This window comes from Temnothorax curvispinosus, unplaced genomic scaffold (assembly GCF_003070985.1).
Source record: "Temnothorax curvispinosus isolate PA1 unplaced genomic scaffold, ASM307098v1 QBEX01008747.1, whole genome shotgun sequence".
Taxonomy (NCBI): domain Eukaryota; kingdom Metazoa; phylum Arthropoda; class Insecta; order Hymenoptera; family Formicidae; genus Temnothorax; species Temnothorax curvispinosus.
The window spans coordinates 103,240-121,581 of NW_020218527.1; the positions used below are offsets into that span (position 1 = coordinate 103,240).

At 33.7% G+C, this 18,342-nt stretch overlaps 3 protein-coding genes across 4 annotated transcripts; 1 reads left to right on the plus strand and 2 right to left on the minus strand.

The window, feature by feature from the left end:
* Positions 1 to 6: 6 nt before the first annotated feature.
* LOC112458168 lies at positions 7 to 1,429 on the minus strand. Its single transcript, XM_025021626.1, has 2 exons — positions 979 to 1,429; positions 7 to 827 (listed from the first exon to the last, which is right to left on the minus strand). Exons 1-2 carry the CDS (start codon positions 1,355 to 1,357, stop codon positions 685 to 687), a joined length of 522 nt encoding a protein of 173 aa, XP_024877394.1. The 5' UTR covers positions 1,358 to 1,429; the 3' UTR covers positions 7 to 684.
* A 2,192-nt stretch (positions 1,430 to 3,621) lies between these two features.
* On the plus strand, positions 3,622 to 8,219 carry LOC112458167 (cytochrome P450 6k1-like). Of its 2 annotated transcripts, none has more exons than XM_025021623.1 (7): positions 3,622 to 3,730; positions 3,867 to 4,313; positions 4,545 to 4,783; positions 4,921 to 5,154; positions 6,148 to 6,428; positions 7,116 to 7,305; positions 7,684 to 8,219. In XM_025021623.1, the coding sequence occupies exons 2-7, from the start codon at positions 3,898 to 3,900 to the stop codon at positions 7,839 to 7,841; spliced, it is 1,518 nt and encodes a 505-aa protein (XP_024877391.1). In that variant the 5' UTR covers positions 3,622 to 3,730; positions 3,867 to 3,897; the 3' UTR covers positions 7,842 to 8,219. The 2 variants fall into 2 exon arrangements, with proteins under 2 accessions (XP_024877391.1, XP_024877393.1); XM_025021625.1 differs by having other exon boundaries at positions 3,638 to 3,730; positions 3,873 to 4,313.
* A 9-nt stretch (positions 8,220 to 8,228) lies between these two features.
* On the minus strand, positions 8,229 to 17,370 carry LOC112458165 (DNA topoisomerase 2-binding protein 1). Its single transcript, XM_025021620.1, has 26 exons — positions 17,266 to 17,370; positions 16,939 to 17,078; positions 16,704 to 16,836; positions 15,883 to 15,990; positions 15,422 to 15,628; positions 15,124 to 15,340; positions 14,859 to 15,011; positions 14,710 to 14,786; positions 14,456 to 14,625; positions 13,999 to 14,140; positions 13,673 to 13,799; positions 13,290 to 13,490; positions 12,938 to 13,119; positions 12,553 to 12,719; positions 12,181 to 12,386; positions 11,776 to 11,897; positions 11,339 to 11,563; positions 11,196 to 11,258; positions 10,581 to 10,756; positions 10,269 to 10,387; positions 10,117 to 10,181; positions 9,548 to 9,679; positions 9,272 to 9,472; positions 8,854 to 9,083; positions 8,711 to 8,774; positions 8,229 to 8,535 (listed from the first exon to the last, which is right to left on the minus strand). Exons 1-26 carry the CDS (start codon positions 17,368 to 17,370, stop codon positions 8,377 to 8,379), a joined length of 3,891 nt encoding a protein of 1,296 aa, XP_024877388.1. The 3' UTR covers positions 8,229 to 8,376.
* Between the last annotated feature and the right edge of the window lie 972 nt (positions 17,371 to 18,342).

The following is an 18,342-nucleotide window of genomic DNA, read 5'->3' on the forward strand; positions in this document are numbered from 1 at the left end:
TTTGCAATTGATTAGATTAAACACGATAAACGCTTGACTTTACCATATAAAATTACTCTTATAAAAATAGATACTAAAAATTTTTACCAATTACGTTGTCTATGATCATAAAGTTATTAACATAAATCAGAACAATATTTATAGCGAATTTGATTGGATACACCAGTGCGCACTCATTGTCAGTGCACATTAACGCCATCGTACACAAATCGACGTAAAGTGTATGTTTACTATAAATGGATTAAGTCACGAAATCCTCAATATTCTTTATTGTACTATTTGCTAAAATATGTATTAGGCATTTTATTAAAATATTTGCATTTTACCTCAAATATTAGAGATTAAACAACAGCTTTAATGTGCACTGAGTGCGCACTGGTGTGTCCAACCGAATTCGCTATTAGTGAATTTAGTGTTGAGTTCACTTCTGTAATAATTAAATGCAAGGTAAAGCAATAACCTAATACACAATTAAAATTTTAATAGAATTTAATTTGTAAAAGAATGTGAACTCAAATACTTTCAAACAGTAATCATTTGCTAATGATTATGTGATTGTACTGTAATCCCATTTTACTTTCTTATAATTTCAATGAGCATATACATTAAACTTACAATAACTTTTTCAATTCTATAATATTTTCTAATGTGAGCGTGCGTTCTGCTATTGCTGCTTCTGAACAATTAACTTTCCTTAGCTACAAATTCAACAATTGGTCCGATTATTCTTTCATGTTTCTTGAAAAGTTGGTCATTTATATTTGGCAAATCCATACAGTTAAAAATCTTGTTTAGCTGAGTTGAACCTGCTCCAGCATGTAGAACTCCTAAAAAGAGTATTATAAACAATGAGAAATAATATAAATAATTGTTTCAATATATTTAAAAAAAAGCTTTTTTTATTTTTTATGTATTTATAATTTTGATATTTTTTTACTATATATATATATACAATATATATAATACATATTTATTTACCTAATGCAGTTTTAGCGAGAGTTTTAGTGTTTATCGTAAAAAGGGGTCTTCCTGTTGATGGATTTGTAAAATTTGTATACTCTTTTCCACTTTTAACAGTATTCTTTTTTAGACAATTTTTGCATTGTACTTCAAAAATTGATGCTGCGCCTTTTACTATTTCCTTCGTAATATCCTCAAGATGCAAACGTTCTTTACAAAATGAGCAATGCATGTTCTTCGCTGCGTGGTCAATGTCAATTATTCGATGTCTTTCAACAATGTGTGAGGATTCAGGTTCTTTTTTCCTCTTTTTGCCATTTTCAGACCTAATTTTCATACATTTATTTTTTTTTTCAGTCACGAACTTTCCTTTCCATTTATACTGATTATCAGTCATTTTTAAGGTTACCGTTTGACAGACGCAGCAGCACGCACTATACACGCGACGAGCAATGCCAACCCACTCCTACTACTTCAAACGTGCGCTGTTGCCAAGTTTTCCTTAGAACCCCACGCGTCCCACTACTCCCCCCGATGAAGCCATCGAACCTCCTTAAGGTGAAATTTCATGGGCAGTGAAAAGTAGCAGCAGATCGTACTGATTGGCTACAAAATAGAGAAGTTCTAGGAACTCGAGAACTTCTCTATTTTATAGCCAATCAGTACAATCTGCTGCTACTTTTCACTGCCCATGAAATTTCACCTTTATGTGTAAAATAATTAGAAGAATCATATTATATAAAAACATCATACAATTCCATTTTAAAAAATAGAATTGACCTTGAAATCTCGTAAAAAGATGTTTAAAAAAATTTTAATTATCAGAATATTATCCCTTTGAATCAAACAATTTTCGCCGTTGACTATGGCTGCATTCGGAGAGCGTGCTATTAGCGCTATTGTATCATTCTATCTTTATCGCTCATTAAATGTAAAACAAGGATAGAATAAGCAAATAGCGCTAATAGCGCGCTCCCCGAATGCAGCCTATATTCGTATCATAAAAAAAAAAAAAAAAAAAAAACAGAAATATTCTAAGTACTCTAGTTAGAGAAAGCACGTCTTGTGTAACATAAGTATAGATCTTAAAATGCTTTATTAGAAAATTATAGCAAAAGTTAGAATTTCGTATTGAAGAAATAATAACGGTCTTGCCGTAATATTACGTTTACGCGAGCGTTACTTCTGTAGTAACTTACGATATATCACTCGTTTACGCGGAGTAAATTATCGTAAGTTACTACAAAATCCCGTTTACGCGAGGGAATTATCGTAAGTTACTACAAAAGTAACGCTCGCGTAAACGTAGTAATAAATAAGTAACACGTCGTATACATAAACTGATACGCAGATCAATAATGTTTATCTTATCTGCTTCTTCTAGTCGTGTTTACGATTTAAAATGATTAAAAATGATGATAAAAACTTGTATGAATATTAATAACGAGCAGTACTTTGTAAAACATTATCCAAAATGCCGTAAATTTTCACAAACAAAGAATACACAGATATTTATTATGTGTACAGTTTGTACGCAGGAAATGCAAAGGCTTCTGTAAGAGAATATTAACGAAGATTTCCTAACAGAAAAGTGCCGCATCATACAGTCTTTATCAATCTTTATTTACAATTACACTTGACGGATTCAAATTCTTAGGGTGATAAATTAAATATTACATCGATGTATAGCTTGTATTGACATAGACGGACGGCTCTTCGAAATGCAAACTTAAGTAAAATTGTTTCTTACGCATTTCATATTTTTGCTATAACTTTCTAATAAAGCATTTTGAGACATATATTTATATAACATGTTTTTCTTATTTCTGCTCCTAGAATATACTATTAAAGTTTGTGCGGAAAAACTTGAAACACCTTGTATATACAAGCATATATATATATATATATATATATATATATATATATATATATATATATATATATATATATATATATATATTTATATATATATATGTAGGCGCATTTTTTTATTTCGGTAAACTTGTTTTTATATTGACACGCATTTGCATGAACATGAATGTTTCTAATATTTTTGTTTTAATATGTTTTAATAATAATATAATAATATACATCTTTAGAAACTCTGCTAATAATACTATAAAACATATATAATTCATGTTCATGCAAATGCATGTCAATATAAAAACAAGTTTACCGAAATAAAAAAAAATGCGCCCACTTTAACACTTTATAATTCGAACTACTTAACGCATTAAATAACGTTAATTCGTACTACTTCAGTATCACCAGATATGCACATCAAATTCTTTCATAGCAAGTTTATTTGAATACGTAAGATGTTACATAATTCAAATGGAGGAAATAATAAATAAGGAACTAATGAAGATGCATTAAGTTTTTCATTCCGATCGTGCATATAATGTGATATAAATAACTGTGCATTTCGCGCGATCAAGCGCCGCTAGACAAAAGATCAAGCACTAATATGCACGTAATTCGCGATGGACAACTCTTTAATCACAGCCTCAGATTCGTAACTAAATAATTTTAGAAAAGTATTATGGCTCAAAATAAAACAAATGCATTTTCGTTACCTCATCTTTGCTGCCAATTTTTCCTGCTGCAATTTCTGTTAATTTTTATGACACCTAGTATATCAGACGATAACAAATATCCACTTCATTGATAAGTGACTTCGCAAAATGCGTCGATACTTATTTAAACTCTCATCTTTGATAATAACCCGCAGTTCTACGCAGCATTTGGATCTGCACGTAGCTTCTACAAAGTATGCACAGAGTTTTTTAACTAAATTTTCCGCATAATTTGCGCAATCTTATGTAATTCAAATGGATTTTTATGCAGAGAAAAGTTTTGTTTGAAGTTCACAATGTTTCATAATTTAATCCGAGTTTTATACAAAGTTGCAGATTTTACTTGTGATTTGCGCAAAAAATGGCGATATTAACCGAATGCGCTGTTTTGGACACGCTCGTGATATTCTCATTGTTATTCGCGACGCTTTACCTGTGGATGAAATGGAAACACACTTATTGGCAAAGACGTGGTGTACCTACGTTGCCCGCACATTGGTTCTTCGGCCACTTCAAGGATGCGATCCTGTTCCGCAGGCCAGCAGGAGTGATTCTCGGTGAACTACACCGGCAAGCTGCGGATGAAGATGACGTCCTGGGGATCTACATCCTGCACAAGCCGTTCCTGCTTCTAAGGAATCCGGAACTGATAAAGCAAATAATGATCAGGGACTTCAATGTGTTCTCAAATCATCATTTTAGGGGGGCGTCCAAGGGCGACACAGTCGGCAAATGGACTCTCTTCACCATAGAAAATCCTGAATGGAAACATCTAAGGTAAACGATACATGTTACATAAATCATAATAATATGATCATTGAACCATAATGACCGACGACCATTTGAAAAAAATAGTCATTTTGCAAATAGACTGTCGAAGAATGCTATCAGAAAGAGAGACATAGAAAAAGGATAAAGGATAAGAAATATACCTAAAACATACCAGAGCATAAAATGATTTTATAATCAGAAAATGTTGCAATTATCAAGAGACTGCTTCTCATTCAGAACGAAAATGTCACCGGTGTTCACGAGCGGTAAGCTGAAGAGTCTCTTTCTGCTGATGCAAGAGTCAGGGGAAAAGATGAGGGATCACTTGCGCGATCAGATTAGGGACAAATCCAAAACCGTGCCGATAACTGTCAAGGACACGTTTTACAAATACACCACCGACGTGATATCCTCCGTGGCATTTGGGATTCGAGTAAACTGCTACGACACATCACCGCCAGAATTTTATGTAAACTGTAAGTAAAATTATAAATATAAGTAATATGAGTGCGAGTTTAAAAATGCTATAACAGTTACACATCTCTCTTCTTCTCTCATCCTTTTTCTACAACTTTTTGCAACGTATAGTCTTTTTACATGCTTATTTATGCAGCACGTAAGGCTTTCAACCAGACCTTGTTAAGGTCCTTCCAATTCTTTTTCCTATTCTTCTTGCCGAAGATCGGACAGTATCTAGGCAGCTCGATATTGGGCAAATACACGGATTATTTCCGCAAAGTCTTTTGGGACTCTATGGACAATAGAAGCGTTACGAAAATGAAACGGGGAGATCTAATCGATTCTCTTTTACAACTAAAAGATGAGTCATCAGATAATACTAATTTCCGTGAGTACTTAATTAATGTGTACAGATATTCAATATTTAGTATTAACCCTCCAGTAAGCGCGTGATGTGTATTTTACAATAGCTTGTAAAACATGAGTGTTCTGGACTCGTTTCAATACAGAACCGATTATTTATTATCGAAAAAACATTAAAATTAAAAAAGTTTCAACTTATTAATATACTTTAAGATATGTGCAACAATGAATAATATTAACCAGAAAATCAAAAATATTAATTGGTTTAATATTTATAGCATAAATAATGTAAAGTGTATAAGTTGCACCCCATGCGCCCTTTTTTGTTTCAAATTTTCACGCACCCAATTAATACTAAATATCTCAAATTTCTTTTAATTTAATAAAAATAACAAGCACAGTAGCAACTGTGCCGCAATTAACACGTAGAACTACGTCTATTAGAATAGAACATAACCAACGAAGAGCGAAAACATTTAGCAACCAACGAAGAGGTCGCACTATCCAAAATTCCCAATATTAAAAAATTTTCGAAAAATCGATGAAGTATCAAGAGAACATAACCAACGATGAGCAAAAACATTTAGCTTACATCGAAATCTTTCAAAAACTATATAATAAAGTATATTTTCCTTTAATACTTTTCGAGAACAAACCCATATCGAAAAATTAACCACGAAAACATTTAGCTTACATCGAGAGCTTTCAAAAACTATATAATAAAGTATATTTTTCTTTAATACTTTTCGAGAAAAAGAAAACGTTGCATGAAAACGTTGCAAGAAAACGTTGCAGTCATACCCCCATACCCCCTGAGAAAGACGTAGTTCTACGTCAAAAACGAGTCTTTACTTGCAACTGATGTTTACTACATACAATAATTAATTATAATAAAATCTATGTGACACATTTTTAACGCAAAAATGTTCAATCATCCGTATTAATTTCAAATTGTTTTTATCACTTTACGTAAATGATAATAAAAAATACGATCTACTTTCATTACTATTTTCTCCAGGATTCGAGGCGGACGTTCTTTTTGCACAAGCAGCGATCTTCTTCGTGGCCGGTCGTGAGACCAGCATTACTACTATGACCTGCGCTCTTTTCGAATTGGCTAAGAATCCAGAAATGCAAAAACGCCTGAGGGAGGAGATCCTCCAGACAATCCAGGATGCAAATGGTGTAACATACGAAGCGGTCCATAATATGAAGTATCTGCATCAAGTGATGAATGAAACGCTGAGGCTTCATCCGCCTGCGCCGCTCCTCGATAGAGTTCCTATCAGCAATTACACAGTGAGATATTGTACATTGTATTACAGACACAATCTCTTCACCCTTAAAAAAAAAAGATTTTTAATAACAGATTTTACATTGTATTACAGACACAATCTCTTCACCCTTAAAAAAAAAAAGATTTTTAATAACAGATTTTTTTGCCAATTTAAAATATATATATATATATATTTACTATTTTCGTATATATATATATACGAAACTCCCCGCCAGTCAAACTCCCCGCCTGGCAGTGTCCTCGAATCGGATCACGCGGGAGTATTAACGGCGATCGGCCGCGAGGCCTCACGCCACTCTGACACGCTTGGCTCTAGAACACCGTGACCGCCGGGGCACGAAGCCCTCGGGGCACGCGCTCCGCCTAACCGAGTAAGTAAGGAAACGATGAAAGTAGTGGTATTTCACCGGCGATGTTGCCATCTCCCACTTATGCTACACCTCTCATGTCTCCTTACAGTGCCAGACTAGAGTCAAGCTCAACAGGGTCTTCTTTCCCCGCTAATTTTTCCAAGCCCGTTCCCTTGGCAGTGGTTTCGCTAGATAGTAGATAGATATATATATATATATATATATACGATTTGATTTATTTTTTAATCAATTTTAAATTGGCAAAAAAATCTGTTATTAAAAATCTTTTTTTTTTAGCATTAAATTATAAATTATAATTACAACAAAGATAAATTGCAGTTTCCTGGTACAAAGATAACTATCGAGAAGGGCACACCGGTATACGTCGTGTTACGTGGTATTCAGTCTGATCCAAGGTACTATCGGGATCCTACGCGTTTCGATCCCGAGCGATTCAGCGACGAGAGAAAGGACGAGATTGTACCTTGCACTTTCCTGCCCTTCGGAGAGGGTCCACGGAATTGCATAGGTCGGTAAATCGAATCCGTTCACATAGACAAATTTAAAAAAGAAAATAGAATTTACTGGAGAATGCGACATTTATCATTATCATAAGATTTACGCGTTTCTTTGCTTCCTCTGGAATAATAGCGATTAGAGAAAGAGAAGCAGAAGGGAGAAAGAGAGAGGGATAGAGAATTACTTTTTAATTCTTCCCAAGTATCATAAATCTCGTTCAAGATTTTGATTACTGTTTAAAAAGTACTCATTAATACTAAAAAAATTACAATTAAATTTTAATCGTACGCTTCATCTTGACATAAATATAAAAGAAAAGATTTAAATCGGCCTACAACCAGCAAATTCTTCCTCGATCTTCTTTGACTTAATTCTATTTGATCGTTAGGTATGCGGCTGGGAACTTTGCAAACCGCCGTGGGACTGATAGCGATTCTACGTGATTACGAGGTTGCGCTGAATCCTTCATGGAAGATCCCTTACGATCCGCGAAACGTATTCACCTCGCCACCAGCAGGATTCCTGCTGGATTTCAAGAAGATATAACGCGTTAGCGATATGCAGTGATAGGTATATCAATTGCAATTTATACGTTTGTATTATTTTAGGAAGTGCATTGGAAATATTTTGACTGATGGATATGTTAGTAGGGCATAAGCCTCTATAGTGGAAATGGCTCTCTATAGTGGAAGTGCAATTGCCATGATTATTAGTGAAGTTCTATACAATTTATAATAATTATATTAATTTTATTAATATTATACAATTGATTTGTAATTCTGTCAATTATCTGACAGTACCAGACATTATATGGTTACACGTCTCAAGAAACAAAGATTTCGAAAAATCCTCTGTGAAACAACTGTGCAAAATATAACTGTAATGTAATGAAAGTAACAGAAGAACAAACAAACTTATCAATCAGCCAATTGATTGTTTTTCTATACAAGAGACCTTTATTTCAGTTCTTTGACATAAACTCGCTATGTACACTACTGTATTCTGCATATCTTATCAAATCGCTGATATTTTGTGAACGCTCATATTTGTAAATTTAAACGTAATTTCAATTCCAACCTGACTACTTGGGGAGTAACGTCAGGTATTTCTTGAATTCTGGGAGTACGCAATCTCGCGGATTGAGCGGCGTCACTTCTGTCAGATAATCACTGAGATATTGCGGCAAAAAGCAGAGAATGCCCTTACTAGCCAGCATGGCCCAGTCGACAGGTTGGTTTATCTGTTTATAATAATAAAATATTTTATTTTCAAAACAGATTATAAATTAACAGTAACGCATATATACAGTCATAAATTCTCTGCAGGGCAACAGGCATTTCTCATCATTTTAGGTCCCAATTTCCTGAATTGCATTGTACTTTGAAATGTATTTCAAAAAATAAAACATTGCTCACTTGTTTTACGTTGACAAAGCAGTGCGTGATTCTGCGTCCAGACGGACTGGTATCATAGGGTGGTCTGCAATCAAATCGAAGGAATCACGACAATGGAAAATAGAACTCTTCTCTTTTTTTTGGAAGCTGATTCAATACCGCACCTTGCTTGCATTACCGAGCCGCCGCCAGCTTCAATCAGTCTCTTAAACTGATCGTATTTCTCCTCGGAGACCATCAGCAGAGCCACTATGTCGGAAAATGGGCCATCCAGTTCTTTCTGCAATTTCTGCCGCCACCTGTAAGCCGCGGCTGCGATTGCATTCTCGATCTCACTGTTTGGCTCCGGAATCTTATCTTTGTTCTTCGGATTGCCCCATTCGTACTCTTCCTCCTACGAAAATTGTATTCACGGCTGACATCGTAGAAACGTAAACGTAAATCACGATACATGTTTTATGCAATAAAAATGGTAGTTTTTTTCATTTTTCCCCTCGATTTTTTTAAGTCGGCAAAAAAATGTATCAACTGTGTGTTAATTCTCTGATATAGCCTTAATTAATTTACTTGGCAAATACTAACATCGAGAAATCTGCCAGCTTGTTCGGAATCACGTAAATATGAGCAATGTAGGACCCACTTTCCAGCAGCTATGCTGCCAAGCATTTTTTCGTTTCTGGAGAGCCTGATGCATAAGAGATGTGTGGCACTATTATCGAAATTTGTGTCCGTTGACACGTCTCCGCCCAGATCCTTTATTATACGTTCATATACGTTTCTATCCTATTAAAATATATCAAAATAATATCGATAAAATCGGATAAAATAACAATATCGGTATATCTGAAGGCGTAATACCTTTATACCCGACAGCATAAATTTTCGTGTTGTCGGTGGTTCACATTTCTGTTCTGCGACATCTTCCTCGATATGTTCTTCGTTAATCACGTTGCTATGTTTATCCTTACTTGATCGTTTACTCAAGATTGACTGTAAAGACAGATACTACATAAAATCGATGCATAAGAGTATTTAAAAAATGCAAGAACATTGATACATAAAAACCAATTGAGTGCTCATAAAAGATAATATCCACAAATCCATAAAATCCACAAAAAATAAAAAAATTAAATCGATATCGTGACAAAGATCCTTATGTCAAAATTTATCTCAATTCGACCACAATAGTTAAGATATATAATAAACTCTACTTGGTGATTTCATAAGCTTGATATATTAGCATCAAATTACACATATTTTTTTTACTCTTCTACCCATTTTACTTTTATTTTTCATTTCACATAGAAAAAACCGTCAAAACCATGAATTGTATATTCGTTCTGTTTTGAATAAGTTAATACATGTGCCAAGAATAAAGCTTATATCTTCGAAATATGTGAGTCATTTGAAAGGACAAATTATCATACTCGCTTTGGGTGATCCGGATCTTCCCATACAATGGCATCAATAGGTTGCGAGTCTTTTACCATATCTGTAAAATAAATAATAAATCAGTGAACATTTTACAAAAGTTAGAAATATCGGTTCAACGATATATCTATAATTTGTGAATACTCACATTTTTGTATATCATCAGAAGCTTCGTTATACTTTTTCGCATTTTCCCCGGACAGCGAGTATCTATTTTCAGGTGTACTCGAGGTTCGTTGAAGCACTTGATCCAATTGCGCTATTTGCCTAATTCAAAAATATCCAAATTTACTTTCACAAATATAAGTAGTATACAGAATAATATATTGCATAAAACAATGTATCTCTTTAGATATATTTATCACAAATATTATGTTCATAAATATCTTATATAATATTATTATATTCAATATATTTTATTATTTTATCTCACACTATATTTTATTTAAGAGGCACGTACATGTTTATCTCATTATTTGGCATCGGACTATCTTTTTCATCAAAGACGAGCTTTCGGGTTGTGGACGTAGGAGTTGATGGATTTATTTTGTTAGTCTGATCGTCGGTTTCTTCCTCAGCTCTTTCCGTAAAAGTATTACTATCCTCGTGTCTCATTGCTTCACTCGATTTATGTTCCTGGCAGTTCAATAAAGCAATAATTAAAATATAATTATACATATTTCAAATAATTATACAGTGCTCTAATACATAAAGCAATTTTGGATAAACATAGGCTGCGGTCCACTTGACGCTACAAATACTTTGGAGCGTTCTTCTTCTCCTTATTTCTTCATTGAAAGAAAAGAGAAGAGGAATGCTTCGAAGCATTTGTAGCGTCAAGTGGACCGCAGCGATAATTGTATAATATTCTTTAATGCTATCACAATTATAAAATCATTAAAAACTGTAACTTATAAAATCACTAGAAAATGTCAAGCATTATAAATGATTTATGCAAGATTAATTATATCACAATGTCAAATTTATTATATCACAAATTTACTTTGTCCTCACATAAAATATTCGCCGCAGCAACACAGAGATTACACGCGGCTTCTGAACATAGTTATCTTACTTTTTCAGGTTGATTTGTGTTCTTCAGTTTCTCCCACAGCTGTTTCTTCAAATCTGAAAGCGGCTGCAAATAGTTCTCGATTATAACATATTAATTTAACCGCATAAATAGAAATCATTTTTATATGAGAAGATAATACTCACAGTGCTAGGAGCGCGTCGTTTTAAAGGCGGTTCTGCTATTTGTAAATCCGGAAAATTATCTACCCATTTGATCCACCCTTTTCGCGTGTCCGGCGAAGGATTGGGCTTAAAGACCTGTCCATACGGAGTCTCTGGAGTGGACACGTGAAATGGTGACTTCGATGTCTGGTTCATTACCAGACTGAGTCTCTTATTTATCAATGGAGTTTCAGCAGAGGGTGCGTCCTATGACATTAATAAATTATTAATTATAATCCAAAATAAATTTTGCTGTATATTTAAACAAAATAATTTTAAATAAATCAAATTTTTACAAGCATGTTAAACTCAATTTACATACAAACGTTACATATTTTAATCATTTGTTATTAAATAAATATATGTTGTATATAAAAAAAATACTAATAATCTTATTTTATCTGTAAAATAATACATACTTTGATCTGAGATAAATGACGTTTCGGCGTAATGATGATTCTTGGTGTGGTTTCTTCTACTCCTGTTCTATTTTCGCGAACACTTGAGAGATTTGGTTCGCTGATATTTGATCTATCTGGTGCTATTAACACAACACGTATATTAAAATTATACACAAGCGTGAAAAGAAAGATTTAGAAATTATATTACTATTTATTTTTTTTAAATATTTTTTAAAATATTTTTTAAAAATATGAATGTAAAATGATAAATAAGTTCTCAGTTTATGGGCGAAATATTGAAATTTATGATATTTCCATAATGATGAGTCTGCATAATACAAAGCTCATAAGCTAGTTAAAAAAAGTAAACAGAAAAATGAAGAATAATTAATAACTAAATATAATCATAGGTAATCAATTTACCTATTGTTTCCCCAACGAGAAATGGAGTTTCGTCTACGAGCGTTAATTGATCCGCGCAGGTCTTTAGCCAGTCGGCAGTGACAGCCGGCAATTTCCATCTCACGGCCGCGTTATATTTGTTTCCTTCCGGGGACGGGCAAACCAGATGCGTACTGCCATGTGTATTCCTCTCTGCGTTAGCTTTCCGTGCAAACATATCTTGACATCTGAAAATATTAAAAAAAATGCTTATCAAAGTTTATATTTTTGACATTTCTTATCATGTAGAATCATCCAGATTCCAATTACACGATAATGCAAATCATTCTATATACATAGACTTTAATGCATGATTTTTGTTTTATTCTAATATAAGTAGCAGGTATACGTTACATAGCGCCAAGTGTCGTAGCCAACGTGGAAAGATACACTCGTTCGGCCCCGGTATACATGCTCATCGTTATGACGCATCCCGATAATGGATTACAAGGTTTTTTAATAGATAATGGCCTGTGGTAATACATAATATCCACGATTTGTTCCTGATTTATACAATCTTCCTATTAACAAATCAAAAATTGATAATATTATCAACATTTAAAAAAATGTATATGAAATTCATTTATTATTTAAAAAATAGATTTAGACTGCAAGCCTACATTTTGAAAAACGGTATTTCGATAATTTGTAAAAATTTTCTTATACATTATTTTTATTCTTAAAAGAGATAGATTTTAAGCTTTTTTAAAAATGAGGAATTAATGTATAAGATACCTACGATAAATAAATCGTTCACGATTTCATTAACCGTATATTTTAAGGGTGCTCCTTGCACAGGCACGACACCATAATCCGGAATACCGCTATAGGTTCTCGGGACTAAACGTCCACCCAACGTTACGATTGTCTCTTCTATGTGAGTGTCTTCATTGTCAAACCCAACCACGACGAACGTTAAACCTGCATATATATATTTATTATTGTATTCAGAAAAATCTGTATAGATGTATGAATTAATAACATTTCTTCAAAAAATAGAAATATGAAAATTCTTTTATAGTAATAATATAAGAGATAATATATGTATAAAATCATTTGCTCAAAAGATAAAAATATTAAAGAGATCTTACCTTTGAGCGGCTTTTCGTTAGACGTGCAACTTTGGCTGAGCAACACAGTATTATCACTTTCCACATTTTTATCCGATGAAACACCTGATGAACAAATCTCGCTAGTGCGCGTATTCTTTGCGCTACTCAAATTCTCTCGGTCTTTCTCTGCCGAAACAGGCGTATGGGGCTTCGTGAATTCTTGTATGACATTGCTACAATCTGTAACACAATTGTCTACAATTATACAACGAGGCATCTATGTACCACTTAATAATCATCTATTTTTTAAAAACTTTGCCTATGAGAATATTGCATTGTTTAAAATTAATTAGTAATATATGTATAAAATACGCTTGTAAAGCGACGTAAATATATTGTTAGAAGATAATCCACGCTGTTACCATTATTTTCTTGTAAATATTGCTGTACGAGATCCGGTTGCTCATCTTCGTTCACGGGTGCAATTAATTTTTCTAAATTGAAAAGTGGTACAGAAGGTTTCTTCGGTCGTTGCAACATTTGTAAATTCTAAAACAGTCATGAATATACATATATTAGTCTTTGTAATACTCTAAGTAGCCAAAGCAAATAGATAACAGCTGTGAAAATTTTGTAAAAATTTTGCAAAAAAGATACTGTAAAACATTCTGAGGAATTATAAATATTATAAATTTATTAATTATAATTACTGTAAAACACACACACACACACATTTTATCAAGTATACCTTTTTACTAAGCGGTGAAGCGGGTGTCTCAACATTTTTCTTAGGTGCCCCACCTTTTGCTTCAAACAAAAAGAGTTCTTCTGATGCAGGCCGTTTCAGTTTCATGCTCTCTTCCAACCATTCTATGTTTAATATGTAAGGACTGCCCAAAATATAAAACGTATACAATAAAATAGAATTAAAAATTAAAGATATAAAAACAAAAAAAATGGCTAATATAAAAGTACACTTACGTACAGCATCTACATAGATTATATAGATTATACATAATATGTATATAATAAACTTTTCGTAAAATTTGAAGTCAAAATTTTTTTTTTTTATTTCTTATTTATGTTTAAGAAAAAGTTTATTTTTTAAAAAATATCTATTTTCTTAAATTATAAATAGTTATAAGTTTTATTGCAAATTGGGACGCAAATAAATTGTAAGCCTTATTTATTCAGTATTACTATACCATAAACCTCTCGATTTTATCGTTTTCAGTTCCGCAGACGCTTTATTCTCGTCGCCAACGATCACATGTGTCACAGCGTCCGATATTTCATCAAAACGCGTCGCACCGCCGACGTTTAATATTTTGTTCAGCCTATCTCTGACGCTTGTCACAAATCCAACGAGGTAAATCTGCAAAGGCGATACAAGGTGATAACTAAAATTCAAATTGAAAGAAAAGCATAACGTGTTACGAAAACTTTAAAAAAAATTTACATTACATCCATCCAGAAACGGTCCAGCTGATTTTGCTTCGCCGAAGGTAAGTCGATCCAATACGTTTACCTTAGCGGCTACACAAAACAAAATATAGATATGCTTTCTATTTAAATCTCAACTACGACATATAATTAATTAATACTTACCACCGGAGAGTTTACTAGTTACCGTACTAGGGTATACACTGGGAAAATTTGATGTTCTCGATATTGTCGAACTAAAACTTTCATCTACATAATTATTGGGATGCTTATCGTGTGCTATAGAGCTGATTTCTAAACAATTGAGCAATTCTCGAGCTAAAAGGTATATAAATAATATTATTCTGCTATTCATTATATTAAAGTAAATAATACAGCCAACTAACTAATGCTGTTAAAAAATTATAATCTACTGTCATTATATACGTACTATTTAGTTTTTCTGGTGTTGAACACGTTTTCACAGATTTGATAATAAAATTACGGAAAGGTAGAGCGTATCCTACTTTAATACTTTCGTACACCCAGTCAGGCCTCAAACAGGGAATGCTGTTTTCCTTGGCGTACTTTAACTTGTCGCTCAATGGACCGCTTTCAGAAGCTAGAACCACTCGAACTTTTGTTCCATCAAGAGGACCCATAAATGTCTGCAAAACGCACGTATAACATTACAGCCAATTGCTAAACATTTTACTACTCCCATATACATTGCATAAGGTTTAACTCACTCCTCCATAATCATGTATCAAACGTTTAATTTCCTCTTTCTGACGTTTGTGCAGATTTGTTGAAGTAACTACTAGATTCATAAAAACTGGACATTTATATTTATCAAAAATTTTATCATCCGCCTTTACCACCTTTTTCAAATTTGCTTCCCACACAGCTTCTATCCATTCCTTTGTCATAATTGGTATCTTCATTTCTATAGCGGTCTGAAAAACAGAGCTGTTAATAAATATTGCGGAAGAAGTTACAATTTTAATAATTTTATAAGAATCTTTTTACAGTACATAAAAATAAAATACTTAAAGATTGCATACACATTTAGATAATACTTAATAAATTTACATATATGAGATACAACTTCTCATTTTACATGACAAAATTCTCTATAAATATTTCAATGAAAATAATATGAATTATATTATTCATAAAACGTACGTTAATTACATAAGTTCAATCATACCTCATACTTTGCTGACATCACAGAATCAGTTACTAAATGTGTGACACTATTTCTTAATTGCTTTGTGAAGAAACCTCCCATATATTCAACTCGTTGTTGTATCCAATCCTGTAATAATGATTAAAACTACAATCCCTGACATACAATCCCTAATCATTGACTTCCTAGCACATCCTAGCTCATCTATCATTGTTATAATTCATCAATATATATATGTTAAGAAACTATTGTTCTGAGAAAAATATATAATACAGTAATAACAATGATAGAGTAAACAAGTATAACCCTGCGTCAGTTGTATTGTTGATAATAACAATGTAGAAGACAATAAAACATGCATTAATAGTAGGTATGTCAAAGGCAGCTTGACTAAATGTTAAAAATATTTTTTTTATAACTGCTTAAATAATTGACAAAAATAAATAAATATATAATTATTACTATCAAATCTATGTTTTATTATTTACCATTGTTCAAAGACATTGAAGTTTTTTTTATAAATATAAATGTAAAATTTTTTTCTCTTTAACCTGAATTGTAATAAAAAATTAAGATGTTTCTTTAGTGTCCATGATGCTAGAACTTGGTCCAAGTTCTTGGACCGAGGAAAAGTTACTAAAACTTGGATCGTGGACACACCAGTTTTGCATCCAAGTTCAGTGTATCCACGATCCAAGTTTCAGTAACTTTTCCTTGGTCTGAGAACTTGGGCCAAGTTCTAGCATTGTGGACACAGGCCTTAATAATATGGCCAGCGATTGTACCACCTTCGCAAATAATTAAAGTTAGAAAAATATAGAAAATTGCCACAATGGTCATACCTTAATTTCTGGATTAAAACCTGATGCACAAACACACATTTTTCTCATGGACGTCGTATATATTGGATTCCGCCCTTCTGGTATTGGTTCTCCATTTGTAAGACAAATAAGCAGGCACTTTGGCGAGACTATTCTGCCAGAATACAAATTGATAGTAATGTTATAACGTAATTAATAATTTATATTTTAAATTAAGAACTTATCTACAGCAAAAGTTAGTCGCTTGCAAACTTACGAGCATTTGAAGGTCTTCAGCTTCTCAAACAAATCACCCTTGAATTCCTCCACAACAAATACATCGGTTTTCAATGGTTTTATCTTACTGCAAGACTTTTCAGTAATCCATTCTATGCACAAGCTAAGGTCGGAGCATTTCTAATAAACAGAATGAAAATTTTTCAAAAACGATAAAAGAAGGTAAAGAAGGCGCGATCGAAAGGGACAAAAAATATTGAAGTACGCGGAACTTGAGGTTCCGTGTATCTTTCAAGTATTGACATTTGAAAAAAAAAACGGAGGCAAGAAAGACTTCAGCTATAGCGAATTACGAGAATGTACGAACGTTAAATGCCTCCCACATTTCCTCGCCGCAATCATCCTTGGACTTCAGGTAACTCGGTACGACAAGGTAAATGTTTACATCGATTTGGCTTTCCTGGGTCGTCATTCCGCCCCGATCTGGAAATCGCGCGGCGAGTACGTTCTACAGGCGAGCGCGCGAGCGAACACGTTGCGGAACGGTGAGCCGTGTCATTTCATTAGGCAAAACTTGAAAAACTCATCGAGGAGCTCGAAAATACGATGCGACACGATACTCCTTTGTATGTACACGATCGCGTGCGGTATATATCTCGACGAAACAGATGAGAACAGGGCCGGCGTATTAGCACTATTGGCGGGAATGGCGGGACGAATGAATATTTGGCCTACCAACTGGATAGGAAAAACTAACCAGGCACGTATTATGGACTTGTTCGGATCCCCTTAAATCGACCACCTCTATGAAGTTGGCCGGACAACTTCAACGTATCGAACTTTCATTAATTGGAATCGATTGGTGGTCGTTTGGTGGTCTTTGGTAGTCTAGTCCGATCGTTTGGTGGTTAGTCGTTTTCCTGTAAAATAAAAATGAAATTTCCGGTGTGAAGTTAGCCGGACAATTTTTATTTTTCAACCAATTTAACTTTTTTATAGCTCATTCAACGCGGAATCGTTTGGTGGTCACGAATATCACCAGTAAAACGTTTGGTGGTCAACCGTTTTCCCAGAAAATAGAAAAAACCGTATGCGCGTAGTCGGAACAATTGTATTTATCACCCAAATTGACTTTGATAGGGCTCAATCGACGCGGAATCGTTTGGTGGTCACGAATATCGTCATTAAAACGTTTGGTGGTCAATGGTTTTCCTAAGAAATAGAAAAAACCGTACTCTCACGCCATTGGTCGTGTGACTCCGTGACGTTAGCTCGGTAATTTGATGGATAAACATTATTTATCAATCAAATTGACTTTCATACGGCTCAATCGACGCGGAATCGTTTGGTGGTCACAAATATCGTCATTAAAACGTTTGGTGGTCAATCGTTTTCCTAAGAAATAGATAAAACCGTACTCTCACGCCATTGGTCGTATGACTTC